The 21,970-nt window shown below is 39.5% G+C and overlaps 4 protein-coding genes across 5 annotated transcripts; all 4 read right to left on the bottom strand.

Annotated features, from left to right (window-relative positions):
* Nucleotides 1–1,375: 1,375 nt before the first annotated feature.
* Nucleotides 1,376–5,716, bottom strand: LOC109261548 (keratin-associated protein 21-1-like). Of its 2 annotated transcripts, none has more exons than XM_053904197.1 (2): nucleotides 5,554–5,716; nucleotides 1,376–1,922 (listed from the first exon to the last, which is right to left on the bottom strand). In XM_053904197.1, exons 1-2 carry the CDS (start codon nucleotides 5,712–5,714, stop codon nucleotides 1,688–1,690), a joined length of 396 nt encoding a protein of 131 aa, XP_053760172.1. In that variant the 5' UTR covers nucleotides 5,715–5,716; the 3' UTR covers nucleotides 1,376–1,687. The 2 variants fall into 2 exon arrangements, with proteins under 2 accessions (XP_053760172.1, XP_053760174.1); XM_053904199.1 differs by having other exon boundaries at nucleotides 1,376–1,910; nucleotides 5,680–5,714.
* A 3,741-nt stretch (nucleotides 5,717–9,457) lies between these two features.
* LOC128772469 (keratin-associated protein 6-2-like) lies at nucleotides 9,458–10,020 on the bottom strand. The gene has a single exon (XM_053904196.1). The coding sequence runs from the start codon at nucleotides 10,018–10,020 to the stop codon at nucleotides 9,775–9,777; it is 246 nt and encodes an 81-aa protein (XP_053760171.1). The 3' UTR covers nucleotides 9,458–9,774.
* A 3,181-nt stretch (nucleotides 10,021–13,201) lies between these two features.
* On the bottom strand, nucleotides 13,202–13,768 carry LOC128777387 (keratin-associated protein 21-1-like). Its single transcript, XM_053904195.1, has one exon. It carries the CDS (start codon nucleotides 13,729–13,731, stop codon nucleotides 13,510–13,512), a length of 222 nt encoding a protein of 73 aa, XP_053760170.1. The 5' UTR covers nucleotides 13,732–13,768; the 3' UTR covers nucleotides 13,202–13,509.
* A 3,710-nt stretch (nucleotides 13,769–17,478) lies between these two features.
* LOC109249669 (keratin-associated protein 21-1-like) lies at nucleotides 17,479–18,008 on the bottom strand. Its single transcript, XM_019420157.2, has one exon. It carries the CDS (start codon nucleotides 17,995–17,997, stop codon nucleotides 17,710–17,712), a length of 288 nt encoding a protein of 95 aa, XP_019275702.1. The 5' UTR covers nucleotides 17,998–18,008; the 3' UTR covers nucleotides 17,479–17,709.
* Nucleotides 18,009–21,970: the final 3,962 nt, after the last annotated feature.

Here is a 21,970-nt window from a genome sequence, read left to right as displayed (position 1 = left end):
GCAACATGCAGAAGGATGAAACTAGACCACTTTCCTTACACCATTCACAAAAACAAACTCAAAATGGGTAAAGGACCTGAATGTGAGACAGAAAACCATCAAAACCCTAGAGGAGAAAGCAGGAAAAAACCTCTCTGACCTCAGCCGCAGCAATTTCTTACTTGATACATCTCCAAAGGCAAGGGAATTAAAAGCAGAAAAGAACTATTGGGACCTCATGAAGATAAAAAGTTTCTGCACTGCAAGGGAAACACTCAACAAAACTAAAAGGCAACCAATGGAATGGGAAAAGATATTTGCAAATGACATATCAGACAAAGGGCTAGGATCCAAAATCTATAAAGAGCCCACCAAACTCCACACCCGAAAAACAAATAATCCAGAGAAGAAACAGGAAGAAAACATGAATAGACACTTCTCTAAAGAAGACATTCAGATGGCCAACAGGCACATGAAAAGATGTTCAATGTCGCTCCTCATCAGGGAAATACAAATCAAAACCACACTCAGATACCACATCATGCCAGTCAGAGTGGCTAAAATTAACAAATCAGGAGACTATAGATGCTGGAGAAGATGTGGAGAAATGGGAACCCTTTTGCACCATTGGTGGGAATGCAAACTGGTGCAGCCGCTCTGGAAAAGTGTGCTCAGGTTCCTCAGAAAATTATAAATAGTCCTACCCTATGACCCAGCAATAACACTGCTAGGAATTTACCCAAGGGATACAGGAGTGCTGATGCATAGGGGCACTTGTACCCCAATGTTTATAGTAACACTCTCAACAATAGCCAAATTATGGAAAGAGCCTAAATGTCCATCAACTGACGAATGGATAAAGATATTGTGGTTTATATACACAATGGAATACTACATGACAATGAGAAAGAATGAAATATGGCCTTTTGCAGCAACATGGATGGAACTGGAGAGTGTTATGCTAAGTGAAATAAGCCATAAAGAGAAAGACAGATACCATATGTTTTCACTCTTATGTGGATCCTGAGAAACTTAACAGAAGTCCATGGAGGAGGGGAAGAAACAAAAAAGAGGTTAGAGAGGGAGAGAGCCAGAGCATAAGAGACTCTTAAAAATTGAGAAAAAACTGAGGGTTGGTGGGGAGCAGGAGGGAGGGGAAGGTGGGTGATGGGTATTGAGGAAGGCAACTTTTGGGATGAGCACTGGGTGTTGTATGGAAAACCAATTTGACAATAAATTTCCAATTAAAAAAATGGTGGATGGGAAAAAAAGAGAATAAATGCTTGTATTATATCAAGAAAGAGACCCAGGTACACGGAATATATTGTCAGCCCAATGTTCAAGAGAGGCCATAACACCTCATGAAAGGAGGCTTTCACAAGAAAGAACAGAGACATTTGATGCAAGGAATGAAACATTTTTATTGAGAATAAGGGATTTGCCCAAATGTGGGATGTTCAGATCCTCACCACAGTCATGTCACAGAATCCATATTAAGGGAGTAAGGCCAACACTTTTTGGAAAACTGTTAGATGATACTCCATAGCCTCAATTCGCAAGATAACATGCCACAAATGTTACTGGAGGTCAAATCTTCTATGACACATGCAATGTTCCCGATATATAAATCTTGGGGTATAGATCCTTGAATGAGCCTTCTCTTAAGGTGTGTCGTTTCAGAAGCAAGTGGGGTTTGGACAGTGATGTTCTAGCAGCAAGAGGAATAACATCTTCTATAGAAAAATGGCCGGTAGCCACAGCAGTTGGAGCCATAGCCATAGCCACAGCCATATCCGGTGCCATAGCCACAGCAGGAGCCATAGCCACAGCCACATCCTGAGCCATAGCCACAGCCATAACGGAGGCCATAACCACAGCCATAATACGGACTACATCCACAGCCACAGCCATAGCCACAGCCACAGCCACAGGAGTTGCCGTAGTTGCGACACATCTTGCCAAGAGAAGAGAATTCACGTGGGTTGTGAGAGGATGTGGTGAAGTGCGTGTCTTCTACTAGCCTTGGACCTTTATATACTGTCAGTAATTAGCAGAGCATGTCACTCATCCCCTGACTTACCCAACAAATATGTAAGCAACTGTGTTGTTCCACTCACTGTCAACAATCAATAATGTCTTGGGTAACATGAGATCATTAATATGGAGACTCCAGTTTTATTTAAAGAACAGCATTTTAATTCACTCTGCCAAAAAACTTTTCTCGGTAGAATCATGGACTCTAAGTAAAACCAAAATCCATGTTCACACTCTTCAATCATTTAACAAGAAGGCTGAGGGGATTTTAGGAAAATTTTCTCCTTCTTGATCTCTCCACACTTGTAAAACATCTACCTCTGTCCATAAGGAAAGAAAAATTCATCTCCTTTCTGGAATCATTGCAACATTTTACCAGGCTTCTTGCACCCACATACCTGCTGCAGATACCTACTGGCTCTGTGTGGTAAAACCTAGGATGATGCCCATTTCAGGACACAGAATAGCCCTCAACATCATTGAAATTCCTCATGTCAAATGGCAAAAGTGCTGAGATCGAGAAACCTACCTTTGTAGCCTCACATCTATAAATGAGATTCTCTCTTTACTAGTGTCTAAGTCCAAATATTCCCTTTCTTCTCAACTAAACTGAAACTCCAACCTTGCACTCACCAGACATACAGTGGTGGGGAGGGGGGGATATTGTTTGTTTGTTTGTTTGTTTGTTTGTGATGTTTTTGCTTATCTTCATTGTCCAGGTCACTATGTTCAGATTCAGGCAGAATCCAAAATTTAAATTACTTTTCACTGTAACAACTATGAAATCCTAGTTGGAAACGAGTACAAATTCAGGTATCATTTCTTCTACTCCACACTCAAATTTCAACACCAAGAAATGAGTGTCATCCAGTCCTTTATTGAATGACTTCCACAGGCATTTTAATAAAACTGCTGAATTCCTTTTTGGAGATGTTTCATTATTAGATATGTTTCCTCCGGTTGAGAATATTTCCTTCTGTTTTTTTTTTTCCTAATATTGCTTATGGGTTATCTGATCACTCCACTATGCTTCATTCCTAACAACAAATTTAAAACATACATATCCCCTTACAAATGTTCTTTACCTTTAATTTTCCTACTTTGCCATCATTATTGAAATTCAAAACCATAAATTCCAATGCATGAGTTCCCTGGAATAGGCATGATACTTTTTAAACAGCCACTCTCTGGTCACAATGCCCACAAACTATTGAAAAACACTTCCTATCTTTATTGCCTTATTTCTATACACTTCCATTAAGAGCTCGGGACACTGATGTTTAATGGCAGAAAAAGATCTTTTCTTCTGTGTGTCCTTGAATCATCGGTTAGTTCTAGGCATAGTGCCTGGCACATAATCTCAACTCAATATTTCTGCCAATAACAAACAGACATATTAAAACAAAACCATGTTCAAATGTTGGTATCACTTAGAATCTATAAGAATGTGGATATAGGTCATAATGTTCTCAATTCATTCAAGCCAAAAGTCCCAAATGTTCATTGCTAAAACAGTCACAAATTTCACCTTTTGAAGATATCTGTTAGTGTTCAAAGTCATTTCTCCAGATATACAAGTTATCTCATATGCCTAATAAATGGTAAACCCTTTACTAGAAATAGAAAGTATGAGATAGGTGCCTAGTGAATACTATTCTGCCTTCTTTCAGGTAGTGTTCAATGAAAAGGAACCTAATGAAACCATAAGTTAGATGTTCAACAAACTGTAATGATTGGAATTGACTCTCCCTGTGTATACAATTTTCTCACCTCTGATTTATCCAGAACACAGTCAGTCCCCAGAAATGACTTACAGATGTCCCATCTGTGAGAACTGTCCAGCTCTTGAAAGAACATCTCTTTCCTCGTCAGTAAGACACATTATATCCTGGGTGTAGTTTCCCTCCAGGACTGACCTTGATGGCAGAGCCATCTTCTCTGGAATTGGCCATGTTGTGGAGTCTCCAGGACCAAGTGTTCTCAGACCCAGACTTTGTGCAGTGACCCTTGTCATGGAGATGAGACAGTGAGTCTTTTATTCTGCTGGTTGAAATTGTGTCTGAAAGATTTTTTTTTGTTGTAGGATCTAAATGTTAGAAGTCTGGAAAGGCATAAGTGAGAAGGACACTGAAATCAGAATCCAACAAAGTAGTAAGCTATCAAGCTTAGAAAATCAATCTGGAACTACTAATCTCATTTTATATCTGCCCCATCAGTGAGCCCATTTAAAGCACTAGCCATTGTTCTTTTGCACTAAAAATTGGGGCACCACTGATCATACCCAAAACGTCATGATTTTCTCTTTCCCCTTTACATTTACAACTGTCTTTCTAGTATTTTCTTGAAAGTAACATCGGTTCATTTGACACAAAATGTCAAAAAACCTCCTTCAATTAATTCTCCAAAGCTTAAACCTGCACTCTCTTCCCAAGGATGCTGTTTTATTCCCACCATAGGAATTATCTCTCTAAATTTATCTGATCAATCCTTCTTCTTCTTCTTTTTTTTTTTTTTTTATTAACCTAGTAGAATGGAACCACTCTGAGACCAAGAAATTCACCTATAACTTTTCTACTGTGCCTTCAGGGTATAAGACAGTTCCCTTTCAAAAACATTCAAAATGATTTGTCAATTAACTGACTTAAATCAATTTACTCAAACTCAATATATGCCAACAAATGTATTTGCACTTCCATAAAAATGCAGATGTTACAATACCACATTATTCTCTTGCTTCTCATTTCCTTAGTTTTTTATATCTCAGCAGAGGCAGCTCCCAATTTCTCATTAATCCCAAAAATTCTCTCTTCAATTCCATTCATCCTTGAAGCACTCATGCCATACATCCTCCCTCTTGAGCTTGTGTCACAACTTCCCGAAGAGGTGTTCTAACTCCTCCTCTTACCCCTCCCGCCTTCAGCTCCATTCTAGATACAGTGTTATCTCAAGGACATACTCCTTACACAGTGTGATTTATGTTGAGGAGTTATGGATACAAGAAATAGGTGAAGACATTATCTCCGATGCACATAAGAGAAGAAATGCTTATATTATATCTAGGAAGAGACCCAGGTTCATGAAATATATTGTTACCCAATTTTCAAAAGATAACATAAGACCTCAGAAAGGAGTCATTCACAAGCAAGAAGACAAAGATTTGTTAGAAAAAAATGAAACATTTTTATTGAGAATAAGGGATTTGCCTAATTGTGGGATTTTAGATATGTTGCCAAAGTCTCAACAAAGAACGCAGATTAGGGAGTAAAGACTAACATTTGGAAAATAGTCAGAGGATACCACATAGCCTTCAGCCACAGGATGCCTTCATACAAATGCTAACTTGAGGTCACAAATTCCTGAAAGCGTGCAATTTTTTGGATATAGAAATCTTGGAGTATGATTAAATGAATCAGCCCTCCCGTAAGGCATGCCACTTCAGAAGCAAATGTGTCTTGGAGAGTGATGTTCTAACAGCAAGAAGAATAACATCTTCTACACCAAAATGGCCGGTAGCCACAGCAACCAGAGCCATAGCCACAGCCACAGCCATATCTGGTGCCATAGCCACAGCAGGAGCCGTATCCACAGCCATATCCACAGCCATAGCCAGGTCCATAACTACAGCCATAATAGGGACCATAGCCACAGCCATAGCCATAGCCACAGCCATAGCCACAGGAGTTGCCGTAGTTGCAACACATCTTGTCAAAGAAGAGATTTCACGTGGGTTGTGGGAGGATGTGGTGAACTGTGTGTCTTCTGCTAGCCTTGGACCTTTATATACTGTCAGTAATTGGCAGAACATACCATTCATCCCCTGACATACCCAACAAATATGTAAGCACTTCTGGTATGCCACTCACTGTCAACAATCAATAAATGTCTTGGGAAATGTGACTTCATTCTGTTGGAGTCTCCAGTTATATTTAAAGAACAGCATTTTAATTTGCTGTGCCAAAGAATTCTCTCACTAGAATCATGGGCCATACGTAAAACTGGTACCCACCTTCACAACTTACTGTCATTTAATTTACCTTACATATCATCATTGAGGGAGATTTAGGAAAATTTTGTCCTATTGATCTCTCCTCTTTCCTAAGCTATCTACCTGTCCCCAAAGGGAAGGAAATAACTCCCATCTTCCTTCTGGAATCATTGCAAATTTTTCCTGCCTGCTCACACCCAGATACCTACTGCAGATACCTACTAGTTCCATGTGTGATCAACGAGGGAAGATGCTAATTCCAGCCATCAGAACAAAGCCCAACAACACTGGAACTTCTGCTGTACAATACAAATAGTGTTGAGATCTAGAAACCTTGGTTTAAATCTCACATCTCTATATTCTCTCTTTATTGGTATCTAATTCCAAATACTTCCTTTTTTCTTAACTAAACCCTTTATCCAATCATTCCATTACCAGACATGAAGTCAAAAAGGAAGGAAGGAAGGAAGGAAGGAAGAGAGAGAGAGAGAGAGAGAGAGAGAGAGAGAGAGAGAGAGAGAGAAAGAAAGAGAAAGAAAGAAAGAAAGAAAGAAAGAAAGAAAGAAAGAAGAAAGATAGGAAGGAAGGAAGGAAGGAAGGAAGGAAGGAAGGAAGGAAGGAAGGAAGAGAGAGAGAGAGAGAGAGAAAGAAAGAAAGAAAGAAAGAAAGAAAGAAAAAGAAAAAAGAAAGATAGGAAGGAAGGAAGGAAGGAAGGAAGGAAGGAAGGAAGGAAGGAAGAAATAAAGGTGTCTCTGCTTTTGTTTGCATGGTTGTTTCTTGTGATATTTCTGCTCTTCTTGATTGTCTATGCTTTACATCAATCACCATTTTATGAATGAAAAATTTGCATTACTTTTTACTGTGACAACTATAAAATCCAAGCTGGAAAGGTGTATAAACTCAGGAAAATCATTCCTTCTACTCCTCGCTAAAATTTCCCATCAAAGAAATGTGGGATATCCAGTCTTTTCCTGAATGCTTTCAACCGGGAATTTCATAAAACTGCTGATTTCCTTTCCTGTGATCTTTCTTTAGTAGACATTTTTCCTTCAGTTGACAGTATTTCCTACGACTTTTAGACTGCTCTATCTGATCACTCTGCTCTAATTCATCCCTTACCAGAAGTTTAAGGAAAATATACCCACTACAATTGTTCTTTGGCTTAATTTTCTCTACTTCTCTACCATTCTTGAAATTCACAACTATAAGCTCTAATGCACAAAATCCCTAGAATACACATTTTGCTTTTCTAAACCCTCTTTCTTGTCACAATACTCCTGACCTATTGAAAAAGTTTTCTAGCTCTATTGCATTATTTCTAGTACCTTTCCATTCAGGTTTCTGAATACAGATGAATAATGGCAGGGAGAAAAAGTCTCTTACTCTGTGCACCCTTTGTTCCAGATGAAGTACAGCCTGGCACATAATTTGAATTCTGTCAGTATTTGTCCAATTAAAAAATGCATTAGAACAAAGCCGTGTTCAAATGTTGGTGTGCCATTTAGAAGTTATAAAATAATTCAATATATTATCGCAATATTCTCATTCCATTCAACCCGAAAATCTCAAATATTTTTGGACTCAGAGAGTCTCAAATTTCACACCTTAAAGATAGTTGTCTGAGGGTGCCTGGGTGGCTAGTTGGTTAAGTGTCCAACCTCAGCTCAGGTGATGATCTTACGGTTTGTGAGTTTGAGCCCCGTGTAGTGCTCTGTGCTGACAGCCTGGAGACTGAAGCCTGATTCAGATTCTGTGTCTCTTTCAAACTCTGCCCCTCCCACGCTGACACTCTGTCTCTCAAAAAAAATAAATAAATGAAAAAAAATCCAAATAAATAAATAAATAAATAAATAAATAAAGTTGTCTGTTTGGGAACACATAGTTCCATATGTTCTTCTATGTCTTATAAATAACCAGAACTTTACTAGACATGTAAATTATAATATACGTGCCTAATTGATGATATTCTTCCCTCCTTCAGAAGCCTTCAAAGACAAGGAACATAATGGAACAATGAATAGATTTTCAACAAACTGTAATTATTAGAATTCTTTTCCCTGTTTGTACGATGTACCCATCCTAGACTAACTCAGAGCACACTCAGTCATCACATCAGATTTAGACTATCCCATGTGTTCCAGATTTAGACTATCCCATATATTCCATCCCTTGAGAGAAGGCTTAATTCTTCGTCAGCAGGACACTCAATATACGGGGCATAGCCTCCATCCAGGGCTGACCTCGATGGCAAGGCCATCCTCCTCGGACTCTGACAGGGCTTAGAGTCTCCTGGCTCTAGGATCCTCACACTCAGACTTTGTGCACTCACCTTTGCCATGCATACGAGTCAGCGATCGGTTTTTCACTGCTGGTGGAATTTGAGTCTGAAATACACTTTCTATTGTAGGATCTAAAGGTGAGAGTTCTGGAATGGCACCTGAGGAAACGACACTGAAGTCAGACCCCAACAAACGGAAGGTTCTCAAACTCAGAAAGGACTGGGCTTCTCATCCCATTCTTGTATACGCACCAGGGAAGACACTGAAGGACACCATTAAAGCCCTACTCCTTCCTCTTTTCAACTGAAAATTGTGGCACCACTGATCATACCCAACACGTAATGAATTCCTCTTTCCCTTTCTCCTTGGTACTGCCCTTTCTAGCCATTCTTTCAACTTGATCAGTTCATTTGACACCAAACATCAAAGTACCACCACGAACTATCTCTCCAATATTTAATGAATCTTCATTCTCTTCCCCAGGAAGCTGTTTTATTCTCTCCAAGCAAATTATGTGTCTAAATTTGTCATAATTAATTTGTAAAATATTTATTAAAAGCAACAAAATATATACACTCTGAGGGTAGGAAATTTTTCTACTGTGTATTCAGTGTGTAGGATGGTTCTCTTTCAAACACATTTAAGAGTATTTGTCAATTAAGTGACTTAAATCAATTTCTTCAAACTCATTTTATGCCAACAAATATATTAGCAAATCCATCCAATTCAGATGATATGATACCACGCTTTGCTTCTAACGTACCCTTTCCTTGCTTCTTTACACTTCAGCTGAGGCAGCTTCCAATTGCTCATGAATACCAGACACTCTCTCTTCCATCACATTCATCCTTTAAGTGATCAGGCCACACCCCCTTCCCCTTGGGCTTCTGTCACAACCTCCCAGGAGATGCCATCCCTCCTCATCCTCGTCTTTTCCCTCCACATGCATTGTACCTACAGTGTGATTTCCAGGGCACAGTTCTGGAATACTGTGTGATTTGTGTTGGAGTGTTAGGGATATGAGACTTAGGTGGAGAAGACATTATATCGATGCATGTAAGAGAAGAAATGCTTGTATGATATCCAGAAAGAGACCCGGGTACATGAAATATATTGTCAGCCCAATTTTCAAGACAGGCCATAACACCTCAAGAAAGGAGGCTTTCACAAGAAAGAACAGAGACATTTGATAGAAGGAATGAAACATTTTTATTGAGAATAAGGGATTTGCCCAAATGTGGGATGTTCGAAACCTTGCCACAGTCACAACACAGAATCCATATTAAGGGAGTAAAGCCAACACTTCGTGGAAAACTGTTAGATGATACTTCATAGCCTCAATTTGCAAGCTGCCATCTTACAAATGTTACTGGAGGTCAAATCTTCTATGACACATGCAATGTTCCCGATATATAAATCTTGGGGTATAGATCCTTGAATGAGCCTTCTCTTAAGGTGTGTCGTTTCAGAAGCAAGTGGGGTTTGGACAGTGATGTTCTAGCAGCAAGAGGAATAACATCTTCTATAGAAAAATGGCCGGTAGCCACAGCAGTTGGAGCCATAGCCATAGCCACAGCCATATCCGGTGCCATAGCCACAGCAGGAGCCATAGCCACAGCCACATCCTGAGCCATAGCCACAGCCATAACGGAGGCCATAACCACAGCCATAATACGGACTACATCCACAGCCATAGCCATAGCCACAGCCACAGCCACAGGAGTTGCCGTAGTTGCAACACATCTTGCCAAGAGAAGAGAATTCACGTGGGTTGTGAGAGGATGTGGTGAAGTGCGTGTCTTCTACTTGCTTTGGACCCTTATATACTGTCAGTAATTAGCAGAGCATGTCACTCATCCCCTGACTTACCCAACAAATATGTAAGCAACTGTGCTGTGCCAGTCACTGTCAACAATCAACAATGTCTTGGGCAACGTGAGCTCATTATTAAGGAGACTTCAGTTTTAGTAAAGAAGAGCATTTTATTTCATTCTGCCATAAAACATTTCTCGGTAGAATCATGTGCTCTGAGTAAAAGTAAAATCCATGTTCACAATCTCCAATCATTTAACAAGAAGGCTGAGGGGTTTTTAGGAAATATTTCTCCTTCTTGATCTCTCCACACTTATAAAACATCTACCTCTGTCCATAAGGAAAGAAAAATTCATCTCCTTTCTGGAATCATTGCAACATTTTACCAGGCTTCTTGCACCCACATACCTGCTGCAGATACCTACTGGCTCTGTGTGGTAAAACCTAGGATGATGCCCATTTCAGGACACAGAATAGCCCTCAACATCATTGAAATTCCTCATGTCAAATGGCAAAAGTGGTGAGATCGAGAAACCTAGCTTTGTAGCCTTACATCTATAAATTAGATTCTCTCTTTACTAGTGTCTATATCCAAAAATTCCCTTTCTTCTCAACTAAACTGAAGTCCAACCTTTTATTCACCAGACATACGGGGGGGGGGGGGATGTTGTTTGTTTGTTTGTTTGTTTGTTTGTGATGTTTTTGCTTATCTTCATTGTCTAGGTTACTATGTTCAGATTCAGGCAGAATCCAAAATTTAAACTACTTTTCGCTGTAACAACTATGAAATCCTATTTGGAAATGAGTACAAATCGGGTATCATTTCTTCTACTCCACACTCAAATTTCAACATCAAGAAATGAGTGTCATCCAGTCCTTTATTGAATGACTTCCACAGGCATTTTAATAAAACTGCTGATTTCCTTTTCGGAGAAGTTTCATTATTAGATATTTTTCCTCCGGTTGAGAATATTTCCTACTGTTTTTTTTTTTCTAATATTGCTCATGGGTTATCTGATCATTCCACTATGTTTCATCCCTAACAACAAATATAACACATATATATCCCCTTACAAATGTTCTTTACCTTTAATTTTCCTACTTTTCCATCATTATTGAAATTCAAAACCATAAATTCCAATGCATGAGTTCCCTGGAATAGGCATGATACTTTTTAAACAGCCACTCTCTGGTCACAATGCCCACAAACTATTGAAAAACACTTCCTATCTTTATTGCCTTATTTCTATACACTTCCATTAAGAGCTCGGGACACTGATGTTTAATGGCAGAAAAAGATCTTTTCTTCTGTGTGTCCTTGAATCATCGGTTAGTTCTAAGCCTAGTGCCTGGCACATAATCTCAACTCAATATTTCTGCCAATAACAAACAGACATATTAAAACAAAACCATGTTCAAACGTTGGTATCACTTAGAATCTATAAGAATGTGGATATAGGTCATAATGTTCTCAATTCATTCAAGCCGAAAGTTCCAAATGTTCATTGCTAAAACAGTCACAAATTTCACCTTTTGAAGATATCTGTTAGTTTTCAAAGTCATTTCTCCAGATATACAAGTTATCTCACATGCCTAATAAATGATAAACCCTTTACTAGAAATAGAAAGTATGAGATAGGTGCCTAATGAATACTATTCTGCCTTCTTTCAGGTAGTGTTCAATGAAAATGAACCTCCTGAAACCGTAAGTTCTATGTTCAACAAAGTGTAGTGATTGGAATTGACTCTCCCTGTGTATACAATTTTCTCACCTCTGATTTATCCAGAACACAGTCAGTCCCCAGAAATGACTTACAGATGTCCCATCTGTGAGAATTGTCCAGCTCTTGAAACAACGTCTCTTTCCTCGTCAGTAAGACACATTATATCCTGGGTGTAGTTTCCCTCCAGGACTGACCCTGATGGCAGAGCCATCTTCCTTGGAATTGGCCATGTTGTGGAGTCTCCAGGAGCAAGGGTTCTCAGACCCAGATTTTGTGCAGTGACCCTTGTCATGGAGATGAGACATTGAGTCTTTTATTCTGCTGGTTGAAATTGTGTCTGAAAGACATTTTTTGTTGTAGGACCTAAATGTTAGAGGTCTACAACAAAGTAGTACAACAAAGTAGTACTCCCTCAAACTCAGAAAATCAACTGGAACTATTAATCTCATTTTATATCTGCCCCATCAGTGAGCCCATTTAAAGCACTAGCCATTGTTCTTTTGCACTAAAAATTGTGGCACCACTGATTATACCCAAAACTTCATGATTTTCTCTTTCCCCTTTACATTTACAACTGTCCTTTCTAGTATTTTCTTGAAAGTGACATCAGTTCATTTGACACAAAATGACAGAAAACCTCCTTAAATTAATTCTGCAAAACTTAAACCTGCACTCTCTTCCCAAGGATGCTGTTTTATTCACACCATAGAAATTTTCTCCCTAAATTTATCTGATTAATTCTTCTTTTTTTTTTTTAACCTACTAGAATGGAACCACTCTGAGAGCAAGAAATTCACCTATAACTTTTCTACTGTGACTTCAGGGTGTAAGACAGTTCCCTTTCAAAAACATTCAAAACGATTTGTCAATTAATTGACTTAAATCTGTTTACTCAAACTCAATATATGCCAACAGATATATTTGGACTTCCTTCATAATGCAGATGATCGATACCACATTTTTCTTTTACTTTGCATTTCCTTAGTTCTTTTTACCTCAGCTGAGGCTGCTTATAATTTCTCATTAATCCTAGAAACTCTCTCTTCCATTCCATTCATCCTTGAAGCACTCAGGCCATACCTCCTCTCCCTTGGACTTGTGTCACAATCTCCTGAAGAGGTGTTGTAACTCCCCCTTACCTGTTCAGCTCCATTCTAAATACAGTGTGATTTCAAGGACACAGTTCTTATATTGTGTGATTTGTGTTGTGGTGTTAGGGATACAAGAAATAGTTGGAGAAGTCATTATCTCTGATGCACATAAGAGAAGAAATGCTTGTATTATGTCAAGGAAGAGCCTTCATATTCATGAAATATGTCATCAGTCCAATTATCAAGAGAGGATACAACATCTCAAAAAAGGAGTAATTCACAAACAAAACACAGAGATGTGTTACAAGCAAAGAACCATTTTTATTGAGAATATGGGATTTGTTAAATGTGGGATGAAAGGATCATTGCCACAGTCACAACACAGAATCTAGATTAGGGGAATAAAGACTAACATTTGGAAAATAGTCAGATAATACTACACAGCCTCAAGCCAGAAGATGTCATCCCACAAATGTTCACCTGAGATCAAAACTCCTATGAAGCATGCAATTACTTGGAAATATAAATCTTGGGAATGGATCCATGAATCAGCCCTCCTTAAGGCATGTCATTTCAGAAGGAAGTGGGGCTTGGACAGTGATGTTCTACCAGCAAGAGGAATAACATCTTCTATAGAAAAATGGCCGGTAGCCACAGAAGTTGGAGCCATAGCCATAGCCACAGCCATATCCAGTGCCATAACCACAGCAGGAGCCATAGCCACAGCCATAACGGAGGCCATAACCACAGCCATAATAGGGACCGCATCCACAGCCATAGCCATATCCACAGCCATAGCCACAGGAGTTGCTGTAGTCACAACACATCTTGCCAAGAGAAGAGAATTCACGTGGGTTGTGAGAGGATGTGGTGAAGTGCGTGTCTTCTACTTGCTTTGGACCCTTATATACTGTCAGTAATTAGCAGAGCATGTCACTCATCCCCTGACTTACCCAACAAATATGTAAGCAACTGTGTTGTTCCAGTCACTGTCAACAAACAATAATGTCTTGGGTAACATGAGCTCATTAATATGGAGACTCCAGTTTTATTTAAAGAACAGCATTTTAATTCACTCTGCCAAAAAAAAATATTTCAGGAGAATCATGTGCTTTAGGTAAAACTGGAATCATGTTTACAACGTCCTATCTTTTAACATACTTTATATAATAAGGCTGAGGGAAATTTTGGAAAGTTTTGCCCTCCTTGATCTTTCCACACTCCCAAAATATCTACCTCTGCCCATAAGGGAAGAAATACTTCATCTCCTTCCTGGAAACATCGCAACATCTTGCCAGGATTCTGACATCCAGATACCTACTGCAGATACCTACTAGCTGCATGTGGGAGAAATGAGGGAAGACTCTAACCCCAGCCACAGAACAAACCCCAAAAACAATGAAATATCTGCTATACTATGCCAATAGTGTTGAGATCTAGAAACCTTGGTTTATAACCTTGCATCTATAGCTTCTCTATTTATTGGTGTCTAATTCCAAATATTTCCTTTCTCTTCAGGTAAACCAAATATAGAAGCATTCCATTACCAGACATGAAGTCCAGAAAAGAACAGGAAGAAAGAAAGAAAGAAAGAAAGAAAGAAAGAAAGAAAGAAAGAAAGAAAGAAAGAAAGAAAGAAAGGAAGGAGGGAAGGAAGGAAGGAAGGAGGGAGGGAAGGAGGGAGGGAAGGAAGGAGGGAAGGAAGGAGGGAAGGAAGGAGGGAAGGAAGGAGGGAAGGAAGGAGGGAAGGAAGGAGGGAGGGAAGGGAGAAATGAATGCATCTCTGTTTTTTGTTTGTATGGTTGTTTCTTGGGATGTTTTTGCTTATCTTCATTGTCTAGGCTTTACATCAATCACCACTTTATGAATCTGGCAGAATCCAAAATTTGCATTACTTTTTAATGTGACAACTATAAAATCCAAGCTGGAAGAGAGTACAAATTCAGGAAGATTATTCCCTCTACTCCACACTAAAATTTCCCAACAAAGAAATGTGTGACATCCAGTCTTTTACTAAATGCTTTCAACTGGGAATTTCATAAAACTGCTGACTTCCTTTCCTGTGATCCTTCCTTAGTAGACATTTTTCCTTCACTTGACAGTATTTCCTACTACTTTTTCTAATACTGGTCACTGGTCTATCTGATCACTCTGCTGTGATTCATCCCTTACAGGAAGTTTAAGGAAAATATATCCATTACAATTGTTCTTTGACTTAATTTTTTCTACTTTTCTACCATTCTTGAAATTCACAGCTATAAACTCTAATGCACAAAATCCCTAGAATACACACTTGTTTTTCTAACACCCTCTTTCTTGTCACAATACTCCTGAACTATTGGAAAAGTTTTCTAGCTTTAATTGCATTATTTCTAGTACCTTTCCATTCAGATCTCTGGATACAGATCCATTATGGCAGAAGAAAGCATCAGTATCACCAGTAGGTAGAGTTCCTGGCACATAATTTGAAATCAGTCAATATTTCCCCAATTAAAAAATGAATTAAAACAAAAATGTGTTCAAACGTTGGTGTGCATTTAGTAGTTATAAGATAATTCAATATATTATCACAATGTTCTTAATCCATTCAAGCTGAGAGTCACAAATGTTCTTTGGGTGAGCCTCAAATTTCACATTTGGAGATAGTCGTCGGTTTATGAACACATTTTTCCTGTTGTATAAATTATCTTATATACCTAATAAATGATTAACCCTTTACTGGATTTGTAAATTATTATACATGTGCCTAATTTGATATTCTTACCTCTTTTTTTTTAAATTTTTTTTTTCAACCTTTTTTTATTTATTTTTGGGACAGAGAGAGACAGAGCATGAACGGGGGAGGGGCAGAGAGAGAGGGAGACACAGAATCGGAAATAGGCTCCAGGCTCCGAGCCATCAGCCCAGAGCCTGACGCGGGGCTCGAACTCAGGGACCGCGAGATCGTGACCTGGCTGAAGTCGGACGCTTAACCGACTGCGCCACCCAGGCGCCCCATTGATATTCTTACCTCTTTCAGAAAGCCTTCAAAGACAAGAACATAATGAAACAATGAGTAAATTTTTAACAAACTGTAATTATTAGCATTCCTTTCTGCTGTTTGTAAGTGGTACCCACCTCAGATTAACCCAGAGCACAGTCAGTCCCCAGAAATGACTTACAAATATCCTATCTATGAAAACTATTCAACCCTTAAAAGAAGGCTTATTTATTCATCAGCAAGACACATTATATCCTGGGCATAACCTCACTTCAGGGCTGTCCTTGATGGCAGAGCCATCTTCCTTGGAATTGGCCGTGTTTTAAAGTCTCCTAGCTCCAAGTTCCTCAGATCCAAACTTTGTGCAGTGACCCTTGTCATGGAGATGAGACAATGAGTCATTTTTTCTATTGGTGGAAATTGAGTCTGAAAACACATTTTCTGATGTAGGGTCAAATGTTAGAGATTTGGAAAGTCACACGGGGATAGAACACTGAAGTCAGAGCCTAACAAAGTAGTCAGCCCTCAAACTCAGAAAATCAACTGGGACTATTAATCTCATTCTTATATGTGCCCCAAACAAAGAGAGCTCATTTAAAGCACTAGATCATTGCTCTTTTCTACCAAAAATTGTGGCACCACTGATCATACCCAAAACTTAATTAATTTCTCTTTCCTCTTTATACCTACAGCTGTTCATTCTAGTATTTCTTTCAATGGGCATTAATTCATTTTACACAAAATGTCAAAATACCTCCTTGAACTAACTCTCCAATACTTCATCCTGCACTCTCTTCCCAAGGATGCTGTTTTATTCCCTCCATAGGAATTATCTCTCTAAATTTATCCAAATTAATTCTTTTTTTTTTTAATTTTCACTTACTAGAATGGAAATGCTCTGACAGCAGGAATCCTGTCTACAATTTTGCTCCTGTATCTTCAGCATGTAGGATAGCTCCCTTTAATAAACATTCTAAACTATTTGTGAGTTAAGTGACTGAAATCAATTTCCTCACTCTCAATATATGCCAACAAATACATCCGGACTTCCATTAAAATACAGAGGATACAATACCACATCTTTCTTCTAAATTATCCTTTCCTTACTTCATTAGACACCTGAGTCCATTTCTAATTTCTCATTATCCTGGAAACTCTCTCTTCCACTCCATTCATCCTTTAAGTACTCAGGCCACACCTCCTCTCCCTTGAGCTTGTGTCACAACCTCCTGAAGAGATGTCATTCCTCCTTATCTTTCCCCTCCACCTCCATTCTAGATACACTGTGATATCCAGGTGATAGTTCTGAAATACTATGTGATTTGTGTTGGGTTTTGAGGACCTTAGCAAGAGGAATATGAGAAACAGGTGAAGAAGACATTTTCTCTGATTCATGTATGAGTAGAAATGCTTGTATTATATCAAGGAAGAGCCCCAGGTTCATGAAACACTGTCAGCCCAATTTTCAAGAGAAGCCATAACACCTGAAAAAAGGAGTAATTCACAAGCAAGAACACAGAGACGTGTTAGAAGCAAAGAACCATTTTATTGAGAATAAAGGATTTGCCCAACTGTGGGGTGTTAGGATTGTTGCCACGGTCACAATGAAGAATCCAGATTAAGGAAGTAAAGACCAATATATGAAAAAAAGTAAGATGATACTATACTGCCACAAGATGCCATCCTACAATAGCTGACCAGTGGTCAAAGCCTCTGTGAAGCATACAATTTCTTGAATATAGAAATCTTGGGGTATGGATCCTTGACTCAGCCCTCTATTAAGGTGTGTCATTTCAGAAGCAAATGTGGCTTGGACAGTGATGTTCTAGCAGCAAGAAGAATAACATCTTCTATAGCAAAATGGCCGGTAGCCATAGCAACCAGAGCCATAGCCACAGCCACAGCCATATCTGGTGCCATAGCCACAGCAGGAGCCATAGCCACAGCCGTATCCTGAGCCATATCCACAGCCAGAGCCACAGCCGTACCAGGAGCCGTATCCACAGCCACATCCCCTACCATAGCCACAGCCATAGCCTGTTCCATAACCACAGCCATAATAGGGGCCATATCCACAGCCATAGCCACAGGAGCTGCCATAGTTGCAACACATGTTGTTGTCAAGAGAAGAGAATTCACGTGGGTTGCGAGAGGATGTGGTGAACTGTGTGTCTGCTACTAGCCTTGGACCTTTATATACTGTCAATGATTGGCAGAGCATGCCATTCATCCCTTGACGTTCCCAACAAACATGTAAGTAGCTGTGGTGTGCCAGGCACCGTGAACAATCAATAATGGCTTGGGATAAATGAGCTCATTATTTTTGGACACTTTGTTTTATTTAAAGAACAGCATTTTAATTCACTCTGCCAAAGAATCGTCTCACTAGAATCATGTGCTGTCCATAAAACTGATACTCGCCTTCACAACCTCCTATCCTTCAATATATATAACAAGGCTGAGGGGAATATAAAAATTCTGCCCCTCTTTTTTTTTTAAGTTTATTCATTTATTTTTGAGAAAGAATGAGAAAGTAGGAGAAAGCAGAGAGAGGGAGAGAAAGAATCTGAAGTAGCCTCTACACTGTCATCACAGAGCCCAAAGCTAGAACTCACAAACCTTGAGATTATGACCTGAGCCCAAGTCAGACACTTAACCAACTGAGCCACCCAGGTGCACCTGTAACTCCTGATCTCTTCTCTTTTGTAAAATAGCTGCCTCTGCCAATAGGGAAGAAAATAACTCCTATCTCCTTTCTGGAATCCTTGCTACTTTCTGCCAGGCTTTTCCCACTCACCCTCAACTTCCATTCCTCCACCCCTTTGTTCAATCCTCCTCAGATCCCAAGAAGCAGTTCAACATCTGATAATTCATTCACTTTCACTGGGACACTGACTATTAAGAAGCTTGGAGAACTGTGCTATATATGCGTGTATCTTCTTATATGTTCTTCTTCCATATACCAGGCAAACTGAGGTCCTGGGGAGTAGGGCAGCCCTCCTTTTCTGTCTCATTTTCTGTGGCTACGTAAGTGTCTTGCAGTTTATTTGGATGAGAAAACAGAATGCCTCAGTTAAACCAAAAACGAAACTTTTTTTTTCCAGGGCAGATCTTATCAGAGTTTCATATCATGAGGTACCAGTGCCTTCCTTCAATTTAATAAACCAGTTTTTTCCTTCTCCTACCACTATTGTTCATTGCACATTTGGTTCAGAAGCAGAAGAGTGAATAACTTTAAGATACCTACAGCAAGAGCCCGCTCTCAATTCCTGACACTGTCATGACATAAAGTAGCACACAAATCAACTTTTACCCCTATTTATATGTAGATTACACTCTACTCATTCAAAGTTCCCAAGATTGCCCGGTTGACAGAAGGTCTCAGTCTTTGACAAAAATGCTCATTGTGATTTTGAAATACAATATGTATGTCCCCTTTCTTCCAAATCACTCTATCATACTTGCCTTCTCAACATACAAAAGAAGAAAGTGTGTGTCCTTTCTAATGCCAGTAATATTTTCTGGCTACCCTTAATTCTCAGTTAATAAAACTTTCCTTTACACTCAGGTCTGTAATCACTTCCTACACAAAGCTTTTCCTTGCTGCTACTGTCTGGATTGAATGATCTTCCTCTTTGCTCCTATATGCAGACATATGTCATAGCACTTGCCAAGATTTCTTGAAACTACTTTTTTTTTTTTTTTTACTAATGATATTCTAGAGGAAGCACTGTCCCTTCAATGTTGGAACCTTTGGGCAGAGCTGGTGTTTGGTCCACATTTTATACAAGACAGATTTAAGGAGCAGTGGAAGTTAAAGTATAAACCCAAATTGCAGCCACATCTGAGAGAAAGAAATGTAGCAAGGTGTTTTGATGCCACACTGAATAAATAGTCTTTCTACTGAAGATCAAAAGATGACCAGGATTGGGGCACCTAAATGGCTCAGTCGGTTAAGTGTCTGACTCTTGATTTCGGCTCAGGTCATGATCTCATGTTTCATGAGATGAAACCCCGAGTCGGGCTCTGCTCTGACAGCACGGAGCCTGCTTGGGATTCTCTTTCTCCTCTCTCTCTGCCCCTCCCCAACTCACACTGTCTCTCTCTTTCTCTCAAAGTAAATCAATAATTTTTTTTAATGACCAGGATACAGGGGCGCCTGGGTGGCTCAGTCGGTTAAGCGTCCGACTTCAGCTCAGGTCACGATCTCACGGTCCGTGAGTTCGAGCCCCGCGTCGGGCTCTGGGCTGATGGCTCAGAGCCTGGAGCCTGCTTCCCATTCTGTGTCTCCCTCTCTCTCTGCCCCTCCCCCGTTCATGCTCTGTCTCTCTCTGTCTCAAAAATAAATAAAACGTTAAAAAAAAAATTTTTAATGACCAGGATACAGAAAATAGCACTTGCTTGTTTATTTTTAGCCTTCAAATTTCTACCACATTCCAGAAATGTCTACTATGTATGACTTCTTTCCCTATTTTCTCTAATTTTTTGATTGATTTTCATAGCCTCAGCTGAACCACTGTCATTTTTCAAGAAGACACCTATAATTAGCACTTGGATCAGATACATATATACATACATGTAGGTGTATAGATACACACACATACATACGTGTGTGTGTGTGTATATAACCTCAATACCATCCATACATTACCTCAATTACAAAATTCCATGTGCAACACAACTCAGCACTCCACAGCAAAATATCCTTCTGATATCCTAAAAGTGACTGGGATAAGCAAAGAATTCATGGGAAAAATATACCTTTCAAGGAACCTCAATTCTGCATCCCTATCACCAAAAAATTACAAAATTCATCCCTATCCATAATACAGTAAAGACTAGAGTTGAATACTGATTTTCAGAATTCCTCAGACTCCTTTTTTCCCTCCCTGGCCCCTTCCTCAGACTTGTTATCCTGTATGATTTTCCATACGGTGATCCGGTTAGGTTCGGTTAGTGGCAAGTGATCAGAAGGACACTTGCTCCAAGTTCTTGACATTTCAGAAAAAGATTTAGAACATAGCAGAAAATGAGGTGCTCTGCAGGACTCAGCATCATGTCTTGCCCAGCCTTTCCTTCTCACCTTGTTTCTTCCACGGGGTAGTCCACTGTCAATGACACTTCTCATGTAGGTACATCTTGTTGGAATCAAGCAAATGGGAAAATACCTATTCTATTGCCTCCTTTTGCACTTGCATTCAATTGCCATCTCAGAAGGACTCGCATTTAAACTCCATAAACTTCCATTTAAAAGAATATAAACTCTAGGGTCACCTGGGTGGCTCAGTTGGTTAAGCGTCTGATTTCCACTCAAGTCTTGATCTCCTGGTTTGGTTCGTGAGTTCGAGCCCCACTTCAGACTCTGTGCTGACAGTGTGGAGCCTGCTTGGGATTCTCGCTCTCATTTCTCTCTGCCCCTCTCCCACTTACGCTTTATCTCTCTCTCTTTCAAAACAAATAAATAAACTTTTAAAATATATATATGTAAATTATAAAGACAACTGGTTCTTGAAGCAAACTTAGGAAGACCACACACCCCGCCTGCAGGATGTGGAGGGTTAAAGAAACAATATCAGGACCTCCAATGCTTTGGTCCTTGCATACATAGTCCCTCCCAGCTTTTTGTCCCAGAAACTCTGTAGCCCTAAAAATTCTAACACTGTATTTAATCCAAAGAACAGGACTACAAATCTATTTACCTGCATCCCATCTTCCAGGGGAAATATATTAAATTTTCACTTGACCTAACCAGAATCCCATTATTTTTCTAATTGAGTTTTTCTCATCTCTGCACATAGTTCTAAAATTACAATAGTTTGTAAATAACTTATGCATTTGTGTTGACTGCTTTGTTTGCGAAGCATTCCTTCAGCAACTTAGCTGAATTCCACAGACACTAAGTAAGCACATGCCACAGCCAAGGTGCTGTCTTGGGAACTAGGAATTTGCAAAGATGGTCACACATTCTTATCCCAGGATTAAGCATCTGCACACATAAAGAGACTCCTCAAAGGAAGGAGGTCTAGTGGTTCTCTCTGGGCCATCCTACATTTTAACTGTCTCTACTGTCTCTACTCATCCACTTT

This window comes from Panthera pardus, unplaced genomic scaffold, assembly GCF_024362965.1.
Source record: "Panthera pardus isolate Hobbes unplaced genomic scaffold, ASM2436296v1 HiC_scaffold_16, whole genome shotgun sequence".
Taxonomy (NCBI): Eukaryota; Metazoa; Chordata; class Mammalia; order Carnivora; family Felidae; genus Panthera; species Panthera pardus.
This window is presented reverse-complemented; position numbering and strand designations above follow the sequence as displayed.